At 45.3% G+C, this 23,651-nt stretch overlaps 1 protein-coding gene across 1 annotated transcript in view; it reads left to right on the top strand.

Annotated features, from left to right (window-relative positions):
• LOC311244887 (actin nucleation-promoting factor WASL-like) overlaps positions 1-23,651 on the top strand; it is a 69,020-nt gene that overhangs the window by 27,671 nt on the left and 17,698 nt on the right. Inside the window, exons 6-7 of the mRNA XM_084334574.1 lie at positions 12,299-12,557; positions 13,288-13,330. Of these exons, the coding sequence (XP_084190700.1) occupies positions 12,299-12,557; positions 13,288-13,330 (302 nt within the window). The remainder of the gene's footprint in view (positions 1-12,298; positions 12,558-13,287; positions 13,331-23,651) is intronic.

Raw genomic sequence — 23,651 nt, forward strand, 5'->3', positions numbered from 1 at the left:
GACCCGAGCTAGCAGAGGTTCATGTGTTATGACCCGAGCTAGGAGAGGTTCACGTGTTATGACCCGAGCTAGGAGAGGTTCACACGTTATGACCCGAGCTAGGAGAGGTTCACGTGTTATGACCCGAGCTAGGAGAGGTTCACGTGTTATGACCCGAGCTAGCAGAGGTTCACATGTTATGACCCGAGCTAGGAGAGGTTCACGTGTTATGACCCGAGCTAGCAGAGGTTCACGTGTTATGACCCGAGCTAGGAGAGGTTCACGAGTTATGACCCGAGCTAGGAGAGGTTCACGAGTTATGTCAATGAGTTTTTAATTGTATTTTGTAATAGGTTTTGTTTTTTACGTTTTAATGTTGGGAGTAAAACAGTCCTGGACTTCGATTTACAAGTTGGTGAAGTTTACAAATAGTGTATGTTCCACCTATAGGGTTAGGGTTCCACCTATAGGTCAAACTGAAGGTTCCACCTATAGGTCAAACTGAAGGTTCCACCTATAGGTCTAACTGAAGGTTCCACCTATAGGGTTAGGGTTCCACCTATAGGTCAAACTGAATGTGAACTGAAGGAAAATAAATCACTGATTGGGTCTTTAATTAAATGGACTATTCAGACCGTTGACAAAATCCTTAATCCAAAAGTTAGTCGACTAAGGTTTCCTTTATTTATGATCTGCCCTACTTGCACATAAGATAAGATTCCTTTATTGATCCCCTTGGATCAATATATATATATATATATATATATATATATATATATATTATATCTTAAGGTGCATGAGCCGTTAGCACCAGGCAGTGCTGAACAACATGGGGGGAAAAAGCTGAACTTGCATAAACGTGGAGAAACGGGGGGATGTGTCTGTCCCTTTACAGCACAGCAGGAATCCCTTCAGAGAGCCTGACTCACACACCAACCCCCCGGATTAATCTGGACAGGTTAACCCTTTCTCCGCCGATGACGTGTTTACACGTCATTCCTCGCCATGCGTAATCTGCCAATGACGGGTTACGGCGTCTTTGAGATCAATATTTCATATTTTCGTCATGGTATTCACATTTCACCCACGGAGTCTTTGCTGGTGTTGTCTAACTGAAGGTTCCACCTATAGGGTTAGGGTTCCACCTATAGGTCAAACTGAATGTGAACTGAAGGAAAATAAATCACTGATTGGGTCTTTAATTAAATGGACTATTCAGACCGTTGACAAAATCCTTAATCCAAAAGTTAGTCGACTAAGGTTTCCTTTTATTTATGATCTGCCCTACTTGCACATAAGATAAGATTCCTTTATTGATCCCCTTGGATCAATATATATATATATATATATATATATATATATATATATATATATATATATTATATCTTAAGGTGCATGAGCCGTTAGCACCCAGGCAGTGCTGAACAACATGGGGGAAAAAGCTGAACTTGCATAAACGTGGAGAAACGGGGGGATGTGTCTGTCCCTTTACAGCACAGCAGGAATCCCTTCAGAGAGCCTGACTCGCACACACAACCCCCCGGATTAATCTGGACAGGTTAACCCTTTCTCCGCCGATGACGTGTTTACACGTCATTCCTCGCCATGCGTAATCTGCCAATGACGGGTTACGGCGTCTTTGAGATCAATATTTCATATTTTCGTCATGGTATTCACATTTCACACCACGGAGTCTTTGCTGGTGTTGTAGGACTCCGCTCAACTCTGCAACGCTTCAATACCGCCACCTGGTGGCCGATCGAGAGAGTTGCCAAAACCGGAAGTGGCCGGAAGTGCTTAGTCCGTCCCCTATTCCGTCCGGCCACTCGCTATCGCTCGCGGGACTCTATCCAGACACTGTGCATATCGATCCGTTGCCATAACTCTATAAACAACATGATTGGACGTGTATTAGTATTATACAAACCGGAACTGGATCACCTAGATCAACATCCCATAATAGCGATCTTTTTGCTCCGCGCTCATCACCCAACGGTAAGAGGAGACTGGGGTGAGTTTCAGCGTTTTTCTTTACCATTTTCGATACAAACTGCTCTGATCTATATATCACCCATACTACATAAATCATTTAACGTCTGCCACGGAATTATAAACGACCCCCCCCCCCCCCCCCCCCCCCCCCCAGATGATCAGTCAACACGTCTAGGATCGGTATCAAACTGCATTTGATGATCTAATATATGCATTTATGGCTATATCTCACGTTCTATGAAATACTGCAGAAATCGATAAAAACATATTTATACTTTAGACTGTATTATTGTATGAATGTGTGAATGAAAAAGTATAACGTTCCTACGTCCTGAACGATAGATAATCGATGTTGAATGGGCCTTAGTAATGTCAATTTAGCAATACAATTTAAAAAGTTATAGCCCTGCAAAGAAGGTGAACATCTCCATAGACAAATAGAGCTGGCAGAGAGGGTACAAGGATGGATATAAGCTCCGGCAAAGAATGGGTTAACGGATGCGGAGCTAATGATGCTAATGATGGAGCATCACCGGCTGTCGTGTGGCAGTGAAAGGCTTAACCCGCTCTCGCCCGGTGACCACAGCGAGCCCCTGGAGGAGTGGCCATTAGCATGCGGAGTGCGGCCCAATCACCCCCCACACTGACCCCCCCCCCCACACTGACGCGCGAACGCTGAGGCCGTGTCGAGGGAGCGCTCCCGCTACTGAGTGGAGATTGTGTGTGACATTTTGAGTTTTTAAGTGTGAAACTAACAAGGCCACATAGTTGCCCTAGATTTGCCTCTTTGCATTTAGGAACCGTTTGCTTCTTTCTGTCCCCCCCCCCCGCCCCTCTTCCATTTGATGTTTTTGTCGACTCAGATGAGCACCAATGAACCGATGCCTCGGGGAGAAACAGCTGTTATTGCTACTCGAGTCATTATTTACTGTGGTGTTGTTATTATTATTATTATTATTATTATTATTATTATTATTATTATTATTATTATTATTATTATTATTATTATTATTATTATTATTATTATTATTATTATTTAGCATGAGAGGTTTGAGAATGAAGGCGGGGAGGCTTGTCACTTGACTCTCACGTCTCCGTCTCTCTCTCTCTCTCTCTTTACCCCCGGATGAACTCTTTAAAATCCTACAAAAGGCCCTTTCAGATCCAGTCACTCATTGATGAACTGTGTGAGGAACAGGGCGTGTTGTCTGGGTGTTAATCTGTGTCACACAGATGGTGGAGCGGAGTGTTTAGTTGCACTGGATTCTCTCCCAGTGTTGCTGCTGTTCTGGTGCTGCCTCTCCCTGGGTTGGGGTCAGGTTCCTGGGTTGTGTTGTAGTCTAGTCACTAAAGGTCGAGTCCCGAGTCCCCAGTGTCCACGTCGAGGTCCCCATCACCAAGTTCAATCAATCAATCAATCAGATTTATTTATATAGCACATTTAACATGACGCGTGACAACCAAAGTGCTGTACAGAGGGTAGATACACATAGATACATAATAGACAACAATCACACTCCGTTTTATGGGAGGGCACACAGGCAAGCACACAGGAAAACAGGGCATGAGTCAGTGAACGGGAAAGGCTAGTAGGTAGAAGTGGGTTTTGAGCCTCGATTGAAGGCATCTATCGAGGGGGCGAGGAGCCTAGTGGAGGTGGGGATGCTGTTCCACAGTTCAGGGGGAGAGGAGCCTAGTGGAGGTGGGGATGCTGTTCCACAGTTCAGGGGGCGAGGAGCCTAGTGGAGGTGGGGATGCTGTTCCACAGTTCAGGGGGCGAGGAGCCTAATGGAGGTGGGGATGCTGTTCCACAGTTCAGGGGGAGAGGAGCCTAGTGGAGGTGGGGATGCTGTTCCACAGTTCAGGGGGCGAGGAGCCTAGTGGAGGTGGGGATGCTGTTCCACAGTTCAGGGGGCGAGGAGCCTAATGGAGGTGGGGATGCTGTTCCACAGTGCAGGGGGCGAGGAGCCTAATGGAGGTGGGGATGCTGTTCCACAGTTCAGGGGGCGAGGAGCCTAGTGGAGGTGGGGATGCTGTTCCACAGTGCAGGGGGCGAGGAGCCTAGTGGAGGTGGGGATGCTGTTCCACAGTTCAGGGGGCGAGGAGCCTAGTGGAGGTGGGGATGCTGTTCCACAGTTCAGGGGGCGAGGAGCCTAGTGGAGGTGGGGATGTTGTTCCACAGTTCAGGGGGTGAGGAGCCTAGTGGAGGTGGGGATGCTGTTCCACAGTTCAGGGGGAGAGGAGCCTAGTGGAGGTGGGGATGCTGTTCCACAGTTCAGGGGGAGAGGAGCCTAGTGGAGGTGGGGATGCTGTTCCACAGTTCAGGGGGAGAGGAGCCTAGTGGAGGTGGGGATGCTGTTCCACAGTTCAGGGGGAGAGGAGCCTAGTGGAGGTGGGGATGCTGTTCCACAGTTCAGGGGGCGAGGAGCCTAGTGGAGGTGGGGATGCTGTTCCACAGTTCAGGGGGAGAGGAGCCTAATGGAGGTGGGGATGCTGTTCCACAGTTCAGGGGGAGAGGAGCCTAGTGGAGGTGGGGATGCTGTTCCACAGTTCAGGGGGAGAGGAGCCTAGTGGAGGTGGGGATGTTGTTCCACAGTTCAGGGGGCGAGGAGCCTAATGGAGGTGGGGATGCTGTTCCACAGTTCAGGGGGAGAGGAGCCTAGTGGAGGTGGGGATGCTGTTCCACAGTTCAGGGGGAGAGGAGCCTAGTGGAGGTGGGGATGCTGTTCCACAGTTCAGGGGGAGAGGAGCCTAATGGAGGTGGGGATGCTGTTCCACAGTTCAGGGGGAGAGGAGCCTAGTGGAGGTGGGGATGCTGTTCCACAGTTCAGGGGGAGAGGAGCCTAATGGAGGTGGGGATGCTGTTCCACAGTTCAGGGGGAGAGGAGCCTAGTGGAGGTGGGGATGCTGTTCCACAGTTCAGGGGACAGCAAAGGCACGGCTCCCCCTGAGCTTGAGGTTAGACCTCCGGACTGTCGGGAGCCTCTGATCGACTGACCTGAGGGACCTGGTGTTGGAACAGGGGGATAGGAGGTCTGAGATGTAGGAGGGGGGGTGACCATTAAGGGCTTTAAAAACAAATAGGAGAACCTTAAAATCTATCCTGTAGCGTACTGGGAGCCAGTGAAGGGAGGCAAGGACAGGGGTGTTGTGGTCTCTCCTGCGGGTTCCGGTCAACAGTCTGGCAGCGGCGTTCTGTACCAGTTGTAAGCGGGACAGGGAGGACTGGTTGATGCCTATATAGAGGGAGTTGCAGTCGTCTAATCTAGATGAAATGAAGGCGTGGATGACTCAAGTTTGTTTATTATTTGTCACAACAAAATACAGAATACTTTATGATGAAATGCTTGTTTCTGTATGAGCCCCTGAAGAGTGTGCTACATACAGTAAAGAGAAAGTAAGTAAAAAAAAAAAAGTAAGTAAGAAGTAAGTAAATATATATATACAATACAGAGTAAAGTCCCCGGCCCTGGCTGACGTTCAGGGAGAGGCTGTTCTCTCTCTCCCGAGTCCCAGTCCTCCAGGTTGAGGCCACTCCCCTCCGGTAGTCGAAGAGCTGACGTACAAATAAAAAAAGGTCTACATTAAACTAGGGCTGTCAGTTTATCGCATTAATTAGATTAATTAATTACACAGCAAATTATCGCGTTATGAAAATTAACTCAAAATAAAAAGAAAATTTAATCTCATTCATTCCATAACAACGTAGAATAAACATTTACAGACTTTTTTTTTTACATGTCCATTTGCATGTTCTTGGTATCTGATTCTAGGGACATCTATGGATCTCAGGGAATGTATTCCCAGTGTCAGAAATACTGTGTCTGTTACTAGGCTTGAGTAAATTGTAATGAACCAAATGAGAATATCAACTAAAAAAAAAATTAAAAAAAAATGTATCTTTGACTGAATAACACCATGCTCAAATTGACCAGACCTGAAAAATCTAAGCAAATTAATAAATGGAAGATGATTAAACAGAAGGTTTTGTAGATACAGTACTGAATTCTGCCATCCGGACACATGCAATTTGAAATATGATTATAGAATATAGAATATCGGGCCTAAAATGGTTATGCGATTAAAATGCGATTAATTAGATTAATTAATTACAAATCCTGTAATTAATTAGATAACTTTTTTTAATCGCCTGACAGCACTACATTAAACATAAATGACACAGCGGTCATTTACGGTATTAATATAGCCATCAATATCTTATGCCAAATTATTTTTATAAAAATAAATAACTGTATTTATCAATTAACAAGTCCCAAGTCCTCGTCTGCACCTTCTGAATGCAGGCGATGCTCGAGTCCAAGTCATCGGTGCTCGAGTCCAACTACACCACTGGTTCTGAACAGAGGTGCTTCTTCAGTCGTTTCTTACCGGTCCAGACGGGCTCTTTCAGACCGCAGGCGTTTTTTCACGACAGTGTGAACCGCACAAATCGCATGGAATCTGATCTTTTTCCATTTTAATTCAGTCCCACTTTCATATGCCGATCTTAAATCGGATACATGTCTTATCTTTTGCGATGCGACCTCAGTCTGAACAATTGTGCGACTTTCATGCAACTTTTACATCATCTCTCTAGATTGACGTTTGTCACAATGTCCTATAGTTAATTTGCGCAACGGGTCAGTTCAGGAGCGTGACCAGTTCACACAGGAATCTGATATTGGCCTTAGATACAGACGTAACCAGCCTTAGATACAGACGTAACCAGCCTTAGATACAGACGTAACCAGCCTTAGATACAGACGTAACCAGCCTTAGATACAGACGTAACCAGCCTTAGATACAGACGTAACCAGCCTTAGATACAGACGTAACCAGCCTTAGTTACAGACGTAACCAGCCTTAGATACAGACGTAACCAGCCTTGGATACAGACGTAACCAGCCTTAGATACAGACGTAACCAGCCTTAGATACAGACGTAACCAGCCTTAGATACAGACCAGCCTTAGATACAGACCAGCCTTAGATACAGACCAGCCTTAGATACAGACCAGCCTTAGATACAGACGTAACCAGCCTTAGATACAGACGTAACCAGCCTTAGATACAGACGTAACCAGCCTTAGATACAGACGTAACCAGCCTTAGATACAGACCAGCCTTAGATACAGACGTAACCAGCCTTAGATACAGACCAGCCTTAGATACAGACGTAACCAGCCTTAGATACAGACGTAACCAGCCTTAGATACAGACGTAACCAGCCTTAGATACAGACGTAACCAGCCTTAGATACAGACCAGCCTTAGATACAGACGTAACCAGCCTTAGATACAGACGTAACCAGCCTTAGATACAGACGTAACCAGCCTTAGATACAGACCAGCCTTAGATACAGACGTAACCAGCCTTAGATACAGACCAGCCTTAGATACAGACGTAACCAGCCTTAGATACAGACGTAACCAGCCTTAGATACAGACCAGCCTTAGATACAGACGTAACCAGCCTTAGATACAGACGTAACCAGCCTTAGATACAGACGTAACCAGCCTTAGATACAGACGTAACCAGCCTTAGATACAGACCAGCCTTAGATACAGACGTAACCAGCCTTAGATACAGACGTAACCAGCCTTAGTTACAGACGTAACCAGCCTTAGATACAGACGTAACCAGCCTTAGTTACAGACGTAACCAGCCTTAGTTACAGACGTAACCAGCCTTAGATACAGACGTAACCAGCCTTAGATACAGACGTAACCAGCCTTAGATACAGACGTAACCAGCCTTAGATACAGACGTAACCAGCCTTAGATACAGACGTAACCAGCCTTAGATACAGACGTAACCAGCCTTAGATACAGACCAGCCTTAGATACAGACGTAACCAGCCTTAGATACAGACCAGCCTTAGATACAGACGTAACCAGCCTTAGATACAGACGTAACCAGCCTTAGATACAGACGTAACCAGCCTTAGATACAGACCAGCCTTAGATACAGACGTAACCAGCCTTAGATACAGACGTAACCAGCCTTAGATACAGACGTAACCAGCCTTAGATACAGACGTAACCAGCCTTAGATACAGACCAGCCTTAGATACAGACGTAACCAGCCTTAGATACAGACCAGCCTTAGATACAGACGTAACCAGCCTTAGATACAGACGTAACCAGCCTTAGATACAGACCAGCCTTAGATACAGACGTAACCAGCCTTAGATACAGACGTAACCAGCCTTAGATACAGACCAGCCTTAGATACAGACGTAACCAGCCTTAGATACAGACGTAACCAGCCTTAGTTACAGACGTAACCAGCCTTAGATACAGACGTAACCAGCCTTAGTTACAGACGTAACCAGCCTTAGATACAGACCAGCCTTAGATACAGACGTAACCAGCCTTAGATACAGACGTAACCAGCCTTAGATACAGACGTAACCAGCCTTAGATACAGACGTAACCAGCCTTAGATACAGACGTAACCAGCCTTAGATACAGACGTAACCAGCCTTAGATACAGACGTAACCAGCCTTAGATACAAACGTAACCAGCCTTAGATACAGACGTAACCAGCCTTAGATACAGACGTAACCAGCCTTAGATACAGACCAGCCTTAGATACAGACCTAACCAGCCTTAGATACAGACGTAACCAGCCTTAGATACAGACGTAACCAGCCTTAGATACAGACGTAACCAGCCTTAGATACAGACGTAACCAGCCTTAGATACAGACGTAACCAGCCTTAGATACAGACGTAACCAGCCTTAGATACAGACGTAACCAGCCTTAGATACAGACCAGCCTTAGATACAGACGTAACCAGCCTTAGATACAGACGTAACCAGCCTTAGATACAGACCAGCCTTAGATACAGACGTAACCAGCCTTAGATACAGACGTAACCAGCCTTGATACAGACGTAACCAGCCTTAGATACAGACCAGCCTTAGATACAGACGTAACCAGCCTTAGATACAGACCAGCCTTAGTTACAGACGTAACCAGCCTTAGATACAGACCAGCCTTAGATACAGACGTAACCAGCCTTAGATACAGACGTAACCAGCCTTAGATACAGACGTAACCAGCCTTAGATACAGACGTAACCAGCCTTAGATACAGACGTAACCAGCCTTACAGACGTAACCAGCCTTAGATACAGACCAGCCTTAGATACAGACGTAACCAGCCTTAGATACAGACGTAACCAGCCTTAGATACAGACGTAACCAGCCTTAGATACAGACGTAACCAGCCTTAGTTACAGACGTAACCAGCCTTAGATACAGACGTAACCAGCCTTAGATACAGACGTAACCAGCCTTAGATACAGACGTAACCAGCCTTAGATACAGACGTAACCAGCCTTAGATACAGACGTAACCAGCCTTAGATACAGACCAGCCTTAGATACAGACGTAACCAGCCTTAGATACAGACGTAACCAGCCTTAGATACAGACGTAACCAGCCTTAGATACAGACGTAACCAGCCTTAGATACAGACGTAACCAGCCTTAGATACAGACCAGCCTTAGATACTGACCAGCCTTAGATACAGACGTAACCAGCCTTAGATACAGACCAGCCTTAGATACAGACGTAACCAGCCTTAGATACAGACGTAACCAGCCTTAGATACAGACCAGCCTTAGATACAGACGTAACCAGCCTTAGATACAGACCAGCCTTAGATACAGACGTAACCAGCCTTAGATACAGACGTAACCAGCCTTAGATACAGACGTAACCAGCCTTAGATACAGACGTAACCAGCCTTAGATACAGACGTAACCAGCCTTAGATACAGACGTAACCAGCCTTAGATACAGACCAGCCTTAGATACAGACCAGCCTTAGATACAGACGTAACCAGCCTTAGATACAGACCAGCCTTAGATACAGACGTAACCAGCCTTAGATACAGACCAGCCTTAGATACAGACGTAACCAGCCTTAGATACAGACGTAACCAGCCTTAGATACAGACCAGCATTAGATACAGACGTAACCAGCCTTAGATACAGACCAGCCTTAGATACAGACGTAACCAGCCTTAGATACAGACCAGCCTTAGATACAGACGTAACCAGCCTTAGATACAGACGTAACCAGCCTTAGATACAGACGTAACCAGCCTTAGATACAGACGTAACCAGCCTTAGATACAGACCAGCCTTAGATACAGACGTAACCAGCCTTAGATACAGACGTAACCAGCCTTAGATACAGACGTAACCAGCCTTAGATACAGACCAGCCTTAGATACAGACGTAACCAGCCTTAGATACAGACGTAACCAGCCTTAGATACAGACGTAACCAGCCTTAGTTACAGACGTAACCAGCCTTAGATACAGACGTAACCAGCCTTAGATACAGACGTAACCAGCCTTAGTTACAGACGTAACCAGCCTTAGTTACAGACGTAACCAGCCTTAGATACAGACGTAACCAGCCTTAGATACAGACGTAACCAGCCTTAGATACAGACGTAACCAGCCTTAGATACAGACGTAACCAGCCTTAGATACAGACGTAACCAGCCTTAGATACAGACGTAACCAGCCTTAGATACAGACCAGCCTTAGATACAGACGTAACCAGCCTTAGATACAGACGTAACCAGCCTTAGATACAGACGTAACCAGCCTTAGTTACAGACGTAACCAGCCTTAGATACAGACGTAACCAGCGCGCACAGAACTGTCCTCTAGGTCCGGGCAGAGACTGTCGCCGCTGAATACACCTAAAGGACGGCTCCGTGGTTACTGGTTACTGGTGGTTACAGACCGTGGTTACTGGTTACTGGTTACTGGTGGTTACAGACCGTGGTTACTGGTTACTGGTGGTTACAGACCGTGGTTACTGGTTACTGGTGGTTATAGACCGTGGTTACTGGTTACTGGTTACTGATTACTGGTGGGACGTGTCATTTGTAGGCGAAGCCACTGAAGCCAGGGATTTGGATTTGGGATTAACTGTGGATTAGTGCTCCGATGCTTCTGTGTTTTCTAGAGATTATGTGGAACTCGAGGACTGACTGGCTCTCGCTGTCTGGGGCTGCGGCAGTGATGTGATCTCTGGCAGGAAAGAAGGTCCCCTTTAAGATCTCTGGCAGGAAAGAAGGTCCCCTTTAAGATCTCTGGCAGGAAAGAAGGTCCCCTTTAAGATCTCTGGCAGGAAAGAAGGTCCCCTTTAAGATCTCTGGCAGGAAAGAAGGTCCCCTTTAAGATCTCTGGCAGGAAAGAAGGTCCCCTTTAAGATCTCAGAGGAAAGAAGGTCCCCTTTAAGATCTCAGAGGAAAGAAGGTCCCCTTTAAGATCTCTGGGAGGAGGCCTCCTGTTTAAGATCTCTGGAAGGGCAAACGTTCAGAGTACATGGAATGTTAGTTATGCCACGGGGTAAATGTAAAGCAACAGGATGCTCTTCTGCACCGTTGAACAAGACGAGCCGGCTGACGAGCTCGTTCATCCAGGGGCCGTCTAACCGGTTTCTGTACAAGCCCACGGCATGAGGACATTTACATTTACATTTTATGGTACTGTATGTCTCTGTGTCAGACCTGTACTGTATGTCTCTGTGTCAGACCTGTAGAATGGAGGCGCTGTGTTCCTAACACACTGCACTGTGCCTGAGGGAACTGACTGTTTGACCGACCGCTCACGTCGTAAGCCTTTTTAATTATGCCAGGAAGCGGAGCTTGATGAGCGGTAATTAAGTATTAAGGGAAATCATTTGGGTAAGCTCAGATTGGCTCTCAACTCTCCTCGTACCAAAGCTCTCGATTTGTATTTCAATGAGCCCGGCTGGTATTAAACATGCAGGGACCCCCCCCCCCCGGTGTTCACGGGGTTAAGGTAACCATTGGCACAGACGGGGACAACAGATGGAAATGAGCCTCGTGCTAAATCCGGCAATTTTTACACTCCACTGTGTTCATACATTTTACATTGTCCCGTCCAATTAAACAAAGTAAAGTAGATGTACATGGGATAGACAGATATCAATATTAATTTTGGGGGGGAAAAGACCAAGGATCAGTGCTAACGACCACACATTTACAAACAAACTCAATACCTGGTTATTAACCAATCAAACATGTAATCACTTTTAATCAGTTCATTGTGTATTTTATTATTGCTTTTACTATTATGTTGGATTGTGTAAATACTGTTTTACTTGTAAATTGTAATGCTTCTGTTCTAGGTGTATTGTCGGTCTTATAACATCTTTGCTAAAAGGACTACAGTTGCCAATTAGCCAGCTGTGGCTAAAACTGACACATTTACAGAAATGTTTATCAGTGTGTACTGAACCGGTGGTTCCTAACCAGGTCTCCCCCCCCAGGCCCAGCGCTGCCCATGGCCACAGTGGACATCAAGAACCCAGAGATCAACAATGTGCGTTTCCTCAACTCCCACCACCACCAGCCCCACCCCCAGCCGGCCCCCCACCCCCCCCAGCCGGCCCAGCCCCCGGCCCAGCAGCCGCACCACCTCAACAACATGCTGAGCCACAGCAGCCTCGGCAAGAAGGACAAGAAGCTCAAGGGCAAGAAGAAGGGCAAGCTCACCAAGGCCGACATCGGCACCCCCAGCAACTTCCAGTGAGTGACCCCCCCCCCCCCCCCCCGCGTCTCTGAACCCCGTTTCTGTGGCAAATCAGCTGCTAATCTGAAGCAGGTTTTTTTAAGAAACTCGAAACAACAAATCTCCGGCGGTAAAGCGAGGTTCACGAGAAGTTTACCCCCAAAATGTATTGGCTCGGCACATTATTATGGCAATGTTGTCGCAAACATTTGCAGCTAAAAGCAACTGTTTTTAAAGGCAGCGCTGGTCTCTTAACTGTAATACTGTGTGTTGTTTCAACTCAAGTCTGTCGGGGGGGTTTATGCAGATCCGTGAGACGTTCCTGGTTCTGAGTGAGACCCAGCGGTCCTGGTTCTGAGTGAGACCCAGCGGTCCTGGTTCTGAGTGAGACCCAGCGGTCCTGGTTCTGAGTGAGACCCAGCGGTCCTGGTTCTGAGTGAGACCCAGCGGTCCTGGTTCTGAGTGAGACACAAGCAGGTTGCCTCTCGTGTCTGATGGGCCGTACTTCTGTGTCTTCAAACCCGCTCTCAATGCCTTGATTGTTTGCGTACCACCAGTATGTTTGATTGTGTGTATGTGCTGCACATGCTGCTTGTATAAGTGAGTGGGTTTATGTGCATGTTTGGCGCTTACACATGTTTTCCCACGGGTGCGTGCAGGAGTGTGTGTGTGCCCGTGTGTGTGTGTGTGTGCCCGCGCGCACGCTATGTTCTCGGTTCTCACCCCGTCCTCTGTCTCCTTCTTCAGGCACATCGGCCACGTGGGCTGGGACCCAAACACAGGCTTCGATGTGAGTAACACACACACACACACACACACACACACACACACACACACACACACACACACGCACACACACACACACACACACACACACACACACACACACACACACACCGTCTCTTGCCCTGGCCCTTCATCGCTGCACAATGGCGACCTGTGTGGCTGATGCATGATGGGCTGCTGACACAATAGCCTCTTGTTGCGTACAGCAGCTCACACTCACGCATCCGATGGTGTCATAGAAGCGGCACGAGCGACGAGAGATTATATCAGAGAGGGGAGGGGGGGGGGGGGGGGGGGGGCTGTTTTTCTGGGCTGCGTTGGTGGCACATTCGCTTTTCTGGAAAAGGTTTAAAGGTGACATGCATTATAAATGGCTTTTTTCAGTGTCTGGCATTGTATTATAGTAATAGTAGTTAGTATCAATGTGTCTGTGTCTCTAAATACCAACGTTACATAAGTTCACTCTTCTAGAACTTTACTGTGACGTAATGTAACGTTACATAAGTTTGCTCTTCTAGAACTTTACCGTAATGTTACATAAGTTCGCTCTTCTAGAACGTTCCCGTGACGTAACGTAACGTTGTATAAGTTCGCTCTTCTAGAAGCCGTCAGCAAGCCGTACATTCAGCACCTAATTGACAGATTCCCTGGAAAACGACATGGACATCCTCAACCGCTTCGATGTCTTGTTATCCGACCAGACACCCCGAGACTTTAAGCCTAATATCCGCTTGGCCTTGTTTCTAAAAAAACATGTATTTTTTTTTTCTTCTCGCGGAGTAAAACAAATTAGCATCTTTATCGGCCACGTTGGCCCGGCCCAAAGAAGCCCTCGTTATTATACTGTGTGTCCTGTTTTGAACCGAGTAACGTGTATAAAACCGTCTGAAGCTCTTCTCTCAAACGGAGCCGTTGATGCCGGCCAGTCTTTGGATTGGCCTCTTAATGAGCACGACTGACTCTGTTCTCTATGGCTTAATGGTGTCTCTATTTAGTTGATCTGTGCCACTCTCTATGGCTTAATGGTGTCTCTATTTAGTTGATCTGTGCCACTCTCTATGGCTTACTGATGTCTCTATTTAGTTGATCTGTGCCACTCTCTATGGCTTAATGGTGTCTCTATTTAGTTGATCTGTGCCACTCTCTATGGCTTAATGGTGTCTCTATTTAGTTGATCTGTGCCACTCTCTATGGCTTAATGGTGTCTCTATTTAGTTGATCTGTGCCACTCTCTATGGCTTAATGGTGTCTCTATTTAGTTGATCTGTGCCACTCTATATGGCTTAATGGTGTCTCTATTTAGTTGATCTGTGCCACTCTCTATGGCTTAATGGTGTCTCTATTTAGTTGATCTGTGCCACTCTATGGCTTAATGGTGTCTCTATTTAGTTGATCTGTGCCACTCTCTATGGCTTAATGGTGTCTCTATTTAGTTGATCTGTGCCACTCTCTATGGCTTAATGGTGTCTCTATTTAGTTGATCTGTGCCACTCTATATGGCTTAATGGTGTCTCTATTTAGTTGATCTGTGCCACTCTCTATGGCTTAATGGCGTCTCTATTTAGTTGATCTGTGCCACTCTCTATGGCTTAATGGCGTCTCTATTTAGTTGATCTGTGCCACTCTCTATGGCTTAATGGTGTCTCTATTTAGTTGATCTGTGCCACTCTCTATATGGCTTAATGAATCAACAATCAAGAGGTTTATTTGTCACATACGTACCAGGGCATACAGTGAAATGCGGGTGGTCGTGCCCGCATCGATTGTGCAAAATACAATAATAAAATAGACATAAAAAAATAGGTAAGACACAAGATGTGCATGATAAAAAAAAGACATGCTAAGTTCCTTTCCTATGTACACTACTATACAATGTACAATTTTAACATTTTTATACTTAATGTATCTAAACTATACTATACAATACCTCCTTCCTTTAGTGACTTCTCCATTATTTAAAGTGACATTTTGTGTGTAATGATGTCTCTGTTTAGCTGATTGACCGTGTGTGTGCAGCGCCACACAGAGTCAACATGCTACACGACGGCAACGTTCAATATGTATCTGAAGGGGATTTAGCAGAGAGGCGCAGGACACTTCAGCTGCACTTCCCCTCGATGGCCACTAGGTGTCAGACTGATACCTCAGTGTGAAGCAGAGCCCCTGTGCCCCAGAGCCACATCTATTACACCGAACTGAAGTATCTGGGTTCCCTTTTTCTCTTCTCCAGTTGGTTCTCAAATTGCACGAGCTGGCTTCATCCAGAATCTTTCAAAATGCCCATAATAGGCTATTATATATTAGGGCTTTTAGTTTGTTATCCTCTATTATAACGTGGCCTCCCCTTCCCCAGCCCTATAAATATACACTAGTGCTCATGTGAAGAAGGAGGCCGCGAGCTCCAAGCTATTACTCTGCCAATGCTACACTATAAACATTCACACGCAAAGAAAGAATAATGCAACTTGTGTTCTTCCTTGTGAGAATGACTCATTTCTTCTGTGTGCTGCCCGGGTTCCACTCTCCTGGAAGTTATCCCATATCTTATGCAAAGTTGAACAAAATAAGGGAGTCCCAGGCGCTCTTCATGTATATAAAAAAGCTTTGCCCTGAAGAAGGCCGATAGAGAGGCCGAAACATGTTGGTATTTTTTAATGGTTCTATAATGAACTGAGCGATTTATTAAAGCTTTTTTATATACATGAAGATTGCCTGGAACTTCCTTATTTTTATTCAGCTGGCTCCCCTCATCCAAGAGCACCTTCAAAGAAACACTGGATTCACAACACAGAGACGCTGCAGCCATCCTTCCTGTTCTATCTTATGCAACGTGTTGCTCGGCGTCGGAGAGTTATTTTAACTGCGGTATATATTTTGATAAAACGTCCTGACTTGTAGTGATATTCCAGGGTCACGTCGATCCAATTCCCCTCAAAAAACCCACACCTTATGGATTGTTGGCCTCATCATATAGACCTGTTCGCTGTATACAAACGTACCGTGTTCGAGCCAATCAGCAACACCAACTGAGTCACGTGACTAAGTTACCCCCGACCTGCGCTAAAAGAAACCACAATGCTCCCCTGACTAAAAGTTGTTTCAAAGGAAAACGGTTGGATGTCATTTAGCCAAATCAGCATGGCTGTGAGTAGGCCTGCCACGATAACACATTTTGGTGGGCGATTAATTGCCCCCGAAAATATCGCGATAAGCGATATTATTGCGACCGGTTAGAGAATTTTTTTTGAGAAATTTATTTCCCAAAACTTTTATTTTGAAGCCCACCGCTCCGTCTTTTCCGGTTTTAGACTTTTATTTTGAAGCCCACCGACCGGACCGGAAGTATTGTTGTGATTATCCTAAGCAGAACATATGAGCCGACAACTTGTCTCGTCCGGTTGTTTTTGAGCTAATAACAAATGTTGAGATTGTTGGTGAACAACTAACTTTAGGTTAGTTTTAACGTTAGCTACTAACGTTAGATGCAGCTACTACAGGCAATCAACGATGAGGAGGAAGCGTCAAAGCAGTATATAATAGAATAGCTGTGGTGCGTAAGCACTGCAGCACGACTCGAAACTACCGGAGTGTTATAATAAATGAATTCATGTTTAACTTGTCCCCGTGTCCAGTCCTTTGACTAGCCCCACCCGTTCATTGTAAACAATGATGCATGTAATTGTATTAACGTTATTCTGTGTTGTACTTGTAGCTATGCTATACGTTGTATTTCGTTTGTTAGTTATTTAGCTAATGTTGTTAGCATGGAATGAGAATCAACGCTCTATCTTTCATCTTTATTTAGCAGTCCAGTTTCTCCGGGCAGTAGCGAGTAACTACTTGGGTCTAAAAATAGCTAACGTTACACTACAAATAATGCTACTTGGTTAAAAGGAGCAACACTATTGAGAAATGTAGTTAAGCTGTGGCGTTGCCCCACGGAGCTCCCGTGCTGTACTCTAGTAACGTCAGCGGCCCGCCTCCCAACACGGACAGTGACTGACAAGCGGCACTGGTTCCGCCTCATTAAAACAAACGCGCAAATAGCAATTAATCGCGCCCGTCAAAATCATTGCATTCATTTTAATTATCGCAGCAATTAATCGATTTATTGCTTATCGCGGCAGGCCTAGCTGTGAGTCTTTCACCTTTTACATATCTAGCTTTGGCATGGATTGATTGTTTAGATCGCTAGCATGTCTAACAAATGCAAATATATTGTAGTCTGCCCCGTTGTTCTGACCAGGATTACGTTCCTTTCTGCCCCGGTGATGCGCGCACACTGAGTCTGACGTATACAGCGAACGGGTCTCATGAAACGCCAAATAAGCTGTCTGGTTGAGAACCCGTAGGTTTATGCATATTTCTCCTTTAGTCCTGCTCACTGAATTATGACGATTGCGTTTTGACTGGTCGATGAGGTTATGCCTTAAAAAAAAGCAAGTACATGTTCCTGAGACTGTGTTGCTTCTATCCTGCTCTAAAGTGCTATGAGACTTTATGAGATCAGCTTTTGTAGACCGCTGTCATCATCACTGGAGATGCTCGCTGTCATCTTTACTTGGAAATACAATTTCTGATCATTCCCAAGTAATGTTGCTCGGAGAGTGCTTTTATTATCTGCGTTTCTCATATCTTACTAACTTTCGGGTCTTTTGGATAACGGAAATGTTAAATTCATGCAGAACGCAGGCGAGACGTAGGCTAATATCCACAATGACGATATGGAAGGGGAATGAGTGGATGGCCTATATATGCGTGTGTGTAAATGGCATCTAGCGTGGGTCCTCTAGCCTCCTGATTCATCTCGAAGGTGAAGGTGATGAGGGAGGGAAACGGTGCATAGCGTTATAATGGCCGCCTCAGACCCACTCCTATCCGAGCTCCGGGAGGGTCATCAAGGAGAAGCCGCTTATTCTCAGTCCTCACTCCACAATGGTGGGACCAACTTCCCACCACAGTCAGGACAGCCGAAACCAGACCAGACCAATCTTTCAATGTCGACTAAAAACACACTACTTCAATCAATATCAAATTTTCTTTTTTTTTATTTCTTTAAACACTAACCTTCTTACTGTCATACACCATGCACTCCTCCTACTATACTAATGTCTTATGTCTATGCATTCAACACTGCAGCACCAAAGTTTCACCACGGTTTGATTTTGTTGTTACTCAGGTGAAAGAGTTCAAAGTAGGGATGTCCGATATTGGCATTAAAATGTGATATCGGAAAATATCGTTATCGGTTTTCAAAAAAAATTATATATATATTTTTTTACATTTCTATAACCTTTATTTACCCAGGCAAGCAAGTAAGAACAAATTCTTATTTTATATATTGTCAAAAGTATGCATAATGTTGTGTTAATTCCACAACAAGACATATGTAATGTTAATTACCTGAAATTATTCAGTTTTTTTGTGGGGGAAACCCTGTATATATCGGTATCGGTTGATATCGGTATCGGAAATTAAGAGTTGGACAATATCGGTATATCAGTATCGGTAAAAAAGCCAATATCGAGCATCCCTAGTTCAAAGTCAAAGTCAGCTTTATTGTCACCTCGTAATGTGCAAGACATAGAGACATGAAATTGCGTTTCCCCCTTCCCACGGTGTATATAAAAAACAGTTGTGCCCTTCCTGCTGACTTGTCGTACAGAACTTGTAAGTCGCTTTGGATAAAAGCGTTCAGCTAAATGTAAATCAGAACTGGCCAGAGGCTTAGTGTGATGCTCGTCCATTCTCACTGAACATTTGAAACGCTGCATGTGCTATAATATTATATGACCTAATTCACAATTCACACGTGTCTTCATGTAGGTGTAGGCTTAAGAGATTATTTGCATATTGCGCTGGGATGCGAGATCCGTTCACAAAGTGGTCACTCAAGACCCACGTGGAGACTGGTTCTAATGCCAGCTGTGAACAGACGAACTTAGAGACGTCCACTTGTGATCGGATCTTGATGCCGGGTGGAAACAGCCCGTTTGTCTCAGCAACATGAACGAGTACTAGTTGTATCTGGAGTCATTTGTAATGTCGGCAATGTTTACATGCTGCTGCTGCGCCCTGGTTCTGCACAGGTCTTACCAGGGTTCGAAATTAACGGGGGCTTGGGGCATAATGCCCTTGAAAATGGACAAAATGCCCTCGAAAATCAGTTAAAGGGGGCACTTAATGCCCCCGACAGTTTACTAATTATATATATATATTTATCCGGTAATGGAGCGTCTGTATCGTACGGTTCAGATGACGCGCAAATAAAAAAAATCATTTGGCGGAGCCGGTGTTCTGCACTGGCTGCAGGCAGCAGCAGCAGCACTGTAGCCAGCCAGGTGCTAGTCAGTTTGTGTAAAAATGGCACGCACAATATAAACCAATCTTCATTACGACTTTAAAAACATAGCCATTAACATTACATAGGCCTACACACATCTTGCCATAGCAGTTCGTAAACACAACGCACGTTTTAACTATGGTAGCCCGACGCAGCCCGCAAGCTAATACTGTACAGTCAATGAAATGTCACCGTAGCTACTGTAGCAGAGGAGGAAATGGGAGTCTGAGAGGCGGGGTGTTTAAAGACAATGATAGGCGTTTATTCAACATCCAAGAAGGCTAACATACAACTGTGTTTTATTAACTCCAACCGGGACTATTGCCGCTTTCCCACTGCATGCCATCACCTCCTAACGTTACCGGAGCTGATAATAACATTGCTGAAGGTGCGTGACACTAAAATGTCCGTGGGGACCCGGCGCCAACCCATAGATAGTTCCAACTCACCGAATTGCGTAATCCACCACAGATGCACTCAATATTTAAATAATGTTAGTCTAAATAAATGTAGACAGAAACATAATAATTTCAAGCAGAAAACGAATCTTTCCATTAAGAACTGACAATCAGGTAATTTAAACATGGTTGACATTGTTTTTGTGTGTTTATATTAATTAAAGAAAGGAAAGTCTAGTGCTGGCTGAGCATATTGTTTGTTTGCACTAAGTTAATACTTTGACAAATGTAGCCTATATTTTTCAGTCGGTTCGGTCTTTGTGTGCCAAACATTATTTAAGGCTGTAAACACTGTAAACCTTTTATTTTTAATAAATGAGAAGCATGTTTAGATTTGAGTGTTAAATTTTTTTTAATAAAGATTAACGTATATCGAACTGAAAACCGTGACCCCAAAATCGTGATACGAACCAAACCGTCCATTTTGTGAACCGTCCCACCCCTACCGTTTATCATAAAAATTCAGTGCCCCCGAAATACAAAAAAAAGCCCCCGAAAATCAATTAAGGGGGGCAAAAAAAGCCCTTGAAATTTTTTTTTAATTTCTAACCCTGGGTCTTACTATAGCTACTAGGGATGTCACGTGATTTTCAGAAGATCGAAAATACATTTATTTAAAAAAAATTATTCTGCACTAAGCCAATTTGATGAATGTAACTGAACTTGTGAAGCTAGTCAAGCTACCTCTGTTACGGGGGGGCAGGTGGCGCACGGAGATTACGTTCGTCACCAACACCGGGAGACACTAGGATTCGCCTGTTCGAATCCAGCTCCCGGCGTTGCTATCAGCTTGGCTGTCCTCTCACGCTGATACAATTGGCTGTATCAGGGGGTGGGAAGCTGAAGGGTGGGTCCTGGGCGTTGTGGACAGCGACCCCTACAGTTCGGTCGGGGCGCCTGCTCAGCGAGGGTTGGATCTGAGGAGAGATAGTGTGGCCTCCCACACGCTACACTCTCCCCGGTGAGAACCTGCGCGGCCAGGTTGGCCTGCCCCAGGCTGCACATGCGTCGGAGGAAAGCATGTGACAGTCTCCGGTCTCCCGGACCAACAGTAGGGGAAAGTACGCAACAACCAGGAAGGGTGGGATGGGAGAAAAATCGGGAAAAAGGAGGGGAAGAAAGATATAAAAAAAAAAAAAAAAAAAGCTACCTCTGTTACTGCACTACCTGTGTTACTGCACTACCTGTGTTACTGCACTACCTTTGTTACTGCACTATTCTGCACATCATTTGTTTTAGTTTACGTGGTTATTTTGTGGCGCACCACTGACAAGCTTTATTTTTGTTTTGTTTTGAATTTTAATCCAATGCTGCAATAAGTGAAAAAAATAAGCTATTATATCTAGCATATATATATACATGTTGGATATAATGGATAGTTGGATACTGTTAAATAAATAAAAAAACATTAACCCTTTCACTGCCGCACTACCAAAACGGTTAACTATTTCACGGCGACAATTCACAGAAGGTTAACCCTTTCACTGCCACACGACAGCCGGTTAACCGTCGGTTGTGTGATAGTAAAGGGTTAACCTCCTGTCGTGTGGCAGTAAAAGGGTTAAGGGTCAACTTGATTGCATTTTTTTTCTTAACGCATTGCCGAAAGATCGGATCGGGAAAAATCGGTATCGGCAGATACTCAAGATCACATGATCGGATCGGGAGCAAAAAATATGCGATCGGCACATCCCTAATAGATAGTGTTTTACTATAGCTACCATAAGTGGTGGTGTTGTGGACGCTCTGTAGCTGACTCTCCTCTTCCTCTTCCTCTCCGTCCCCCTCTCAGCTGAACAACCTGTTTAACTCTCCTCTTCCTCTTCCTCTCAGCTGAACAACCTGTTTAACTCTCCTCTTCCTCTTCCTCTCAGCTGAACAACCTGTTTAACTCTCCTCTTCCTCTTCCTCTCAGCTGAACAACCTGTTTAACTCTCCTCTTCCTCTTCCTCTCAGCTGAACAACCTGTTTAACTCTCCTCTTCCTCTTCCTCTCAGCTGAACAACCTGTTTAACTCTCCTCTTCCTCTTCCTCTCAGCTGAACAACCTGTTTAACTCTCCTCTTCCTCTTCCTCTCAGCTGAACAACCTGTTTAACTCTCCTCTTCCTCTTCCTCTCAGCTGAACAACCTGTTTAAGTCTCCTCTTCCTCTTCCTCTCAGCTGAACAACCTGTTTAACTCTCCTCTTCCTCTTCCTCTCAGCTGAACAACCTGTTTAACTCTCCTCTTCCTCTTCCTCTCAGCTGAACAACCTGTTTAACTCTCCTCTTCCTCTTCCTCTCAGCTGAACAACCTGTTTAACTCTCCTCTTCCTCAGCTGAACAACCTGTTTAACTCTCCTCTTCCTCTTCCTCTCAGCTGAACAACCTGTTTAACTCTCCTCTTCCTCTTCCTCTCAGCTGAACAACCTGTTTAACTCTCCTCTTCCTCTTCCTCTCAGCTGAACAACCTGTTTAACTCTCCTCTTCCTCTTCCTCTCAGCTGAACAACCTGTTTAACTCTCCTCTTCCTCTTCCTCTCAGCTGAACAACCTGTTTAACTCTCCTCTTCCTCTCCTCTCAGCTGAACAACCTGTTTAACTCTCCTCTTCCTCTTCCTCTCAGCTGAACAACCTGTTTAACTCTCCTCTTCCTCTTCCTCTCAGCTGAACAACCTGTTTAACTCTCCTCTTCCTCTTCCTCTCAGCTGAACAACCTGTTTAAGTCTCCTCTTCCTCTTCCTCTCAGCTGAACAACCTGTTTAACTCTCCTCTTCCTCTTCCTCTCAGCTGAACAACCTGTTTAACTCTCCTCTTCCTCTTCCTCTCAGCTGAACAACCTGTTTAACTCTCCTCTTCCTCTTCCTCTCAGCTGAACAACCTGTTTAACTCTCCTCTTCCTCTTCCTCTCAGCTGAACAACCTGTTTAACTCTCCTCTTCCTCTTCCTCTCAGCTGAACAACCTGTTTAACTCTCCTCTTCCTCTTCCTCTCAGCTGAACAACCTGTTTAACTCGCCTCTTCCTCTTCCTCTCAGCTGAACAACCTGTTTAACTCTCCTCTTCCTCTTCCTCTCAGCTGAACAACCTGTTTAACTCTCCTCTTCCTCTCAGCTGAACAACCTGTTTAACTCTCATCTTCCTCTTCCTCTCAGCTGAACAACCTGTTTAACTCTCCTCTTCCTCTTCCTCTCAGCTGAACAACCTGTTTAACTCTCCTCTTCCTCTTCCTCTCAGCTGAACAACCTGTTTAACTCTCATCTTCCTCTCAGCTGAACAACCTGTTTAACTCTCCTCTTCCTCTTCCTCTCAGCTGAACAACCTGTTTAACTCTCCTCTTCCTCTTCCTCTCAGCTGAACAACCTGTTTAACTCTCCTCTTCCTCTTCCTCTCAGCTGAACAACCTGTTTAACTCTCCTCTTCCTCTTCCTCTCAGCTGAACAACCTGTTTAACTCTCCTCTTCCTCTCCTCTCAGCTGAACAACCTGTTTAACTCTCCTCTTCCTCTTCCTCTCAGCTGAACAACCTGTTTAACTCTCCTCTTCCTCT

This window comes from Notolepis coatsorum, assembly GCF_963971535.1.
Source record: "Notolepis coatsorum genome assembly, chromosome: 18".
NCBI classification, from domain to species: domain Eukaryota; kingdom Metazoa; phylum Chordata; class Actinopteri; order Aulopiformes; family Paralepididae; genus Notolepis; species Notolepis coatsorum.